Source organism: Perkinsus marinus (genome assembly GCF_000006405.1).
Source record: "Perkinsus marinus ATCC 50983 genomic scaffold scf_1104296939916, whole genome shotgun sequence".
NCBI classification, from domain to species: Eukaryota; Perkinsozoa; order Perkinsida; family Perkinsidae; genus Perkinsus; species Perkinsus marinus.
In genome coordinates, this window is record NW_003213003.1 from 54,576 (window position 1) to 56,716 (window position 2,141).

The 2,141-nt window shown below is 46.1% G+C and overlaps 2 protein-coding genes across 2 annotated transcripts; both read right to left on the reverse strand.

Annotated features, from left to right (window-relative positions):
- Positions 1 to 157: 157 nt before the first annotated feature.
- On the reverse strand, positions 158 to 1,091 carry Pmar_PMAR005546 (NF-kappa-B inhibitor alpha, putative; the record flags this gene model as incomplete). Its single annotated transcript, XM_002782215.1, has 5 exons — positions 158 to 267; positions 513 to 660; positions 710 to 816; positions 873 to 961; positions 1,009 to 1,091. The coding sequence occupies 5 exons, from the start codon at positions 1,089 to 1,091 to the stop codon at positions 158 to 160; spliced, it is 537 nt and encodes a 178-aa protein (XP_002782261.1).
- Positions 1,092 to 1,273: 182 nt separating this feature from the next.
- On the reverse strand, positions 1,274 to 2,052 carry Pmar_PMAR005547 (serine/threonine-protein kinase, putative; the record flags this gene model as incomplete). The annotated part of the gene is made up of 5 exons (XM_002782216.1): positions 1,274 to 1,327; positions 1,378 to 1,487; positions 1,685 to 1,773; positions 1,825 to 1,952; positions 1,996 to 2,052. The coding sequence occupies 5 exons, from the start codon at positions 2,050 to 2,052 to the stop codon at positions 1,274 to 1,276; spliced, it is 438 nt and encodes a 145-aa protein (XP_002782262.1).
- Between the last annotated feature and the right edge of the window lie 89 nt (positions 2,053 to 2,141).

The following is a 2,141-nucleotide window of genomic DNA, read 5'->3' on the forward strand; positions in this document are numbered from 1 at the left end:
CGACGCTAGCCGCCTTAGTCGACCCAAGGCCGTGCCTGTACACCGTGACCAAGTCATTGACACAAACTGATCCAAGGTGAAGACGATACAACAGAACAACTAGCTTGAAGAGGAGAAACAGTGATGTATTCATTTACGATCAACATACTGCCGGGAGTTAGTGAGATTGGTGCTCGACCGGTTTGCCATCGGACTCCATCTCCTTCTCTAGCAGCTCCACGGTATCAGGGTGCCCTGCCTCACGAGCTAGGTCGATCGCTAGTTTGCCTACACAGACGAGTGTGAGGGAATTATGTACATCGGCAACCACATGTGTTGGTGACAATATGGAAATTCTGAAAAAATTTCGGGAAATTCCCATTGATTCTTGTACTTTTATACACGTATTCGTATGTAAACTCCTATAATCAGTGAGGGGGCTCTTAAGCTCAGCTGAGGAAAGCGAACATATTTTACAACACTGATATAGTCTACACTCATCGTTCAAGCTTAACAACATGTACTACTACTACCATCATTATTCTTGATGGTATAGCTGGCCTCAGCACCGTTCTCACAAAGTAACCATACGATATCCTCGTAGCCACCCTTAGCTGCTAAGTGAAGAGCAGTATCGCCATTCTTATTGACGATATCGCGATCACAACCGGCCCACAGGAGCTGATTTCGATACAGTAGCAACTATAAGCTCTTTACCATCCATTGCTACCATGGAGACCATCATTCGAAGGTTGCCTCGGCAAGCAATGTGCAGAGACGTGTCACCATTGATGTCTTGAATGTCCAAGTCCGCACCACATTCGGCCATCATCGACGCTAAAGAGACAACACCAGTACAAACTCAGTACCCAAAACGGGAGGTATGGTATTACCACACGTCATTTGATTGTTAGCTACAGCGACGTGCATCGGAGTTCGGCCGAACTTATCCAACTTATTGAAGACCTCAGGGTCAGTAGCACTACGATGAGGAGAATAACAACCAATCAGCAACTCCTCCTTCCTTACGCATTCACTGTTGCCATGTCCCCTTTACGGGCGGCCTCATGGTACTCTGTAGTTGATGATGATGCTGCTGCTACCGTCGACATGATTATGATGATAAACACTTCTACTACAGCGACAGCCGCCACAGATAGAGACCACTTGCAATCTTACTAAGACTTGCTAGTTACTCAACTCGAGGCCGTTTGAGTATCGGTGGTGGACAATAGAGAGGCTGGGCATACACACATGACGAGCACACGAGGATTGGCACACTTCATATCGGCGACTACTTATTCTTGTGCTGCTGGGCGGCTTCTATTATAGCCATAACGTCAGGCAGCTAAGTGATACATCGTCATGGTCCTCGGTATGAACAGCAGTTGATATGACCTCATCTCCCTTTTTATAAGTATACCCAACATAGTCGAGATTTTTGTCCTTCTTTTGTCCGGAAGGCTTATAGCTGGGCAAGGGCACTTCGCTGAACTTGTCAAAGGCTCCTTACAAAACCACTCATCAATTTGCAGTATCACGCGAATGCTACTACTACTACTACTACTACTACTACTCCTACTACTATTACTACTACTACTACTACTACTACTACTACTACTACTACTACTACTACTACTACTACTACTACTACTAGTACTCCTACTACTATTACTACTACTACTACTACTACTACTACTACTACCACGGTCGGTGAGGGAGAAGGGATGAGGCTTTATGGGTGGTTCCATCTCATGGAGTCTATCCCAATCCAAACCGTTGAAGAACGGATGGCTGATGATAATGATGATGTATACTTATGATCATCAATGACTGTGGGGCTACGTCCTTATCTGCTTGTAGGTGAGTCTATGGTCCTTATCACAGAGGATCCTCTTAAGTAGGTCCTCCGCCTCGGGAGACATCTTCTTACCCGGATATGGTATGTGTAAGAATCTTTTAAAATTCATAACCTGTCGAAAAACACAGTCACCGCGATCAGCGGCTGAGGCATACCTTCTGCATTATCCTATCCGGCGAGTTATGAGAGTCCGAGAAGGGCACGCCGCCCATAAGGCACTCGTACTGACAAACACGTGGTGAGTCGATGCTAGTCGTGGAGGATCACCATGATAACCCCAACAGACCACAGGTCAGCAGCT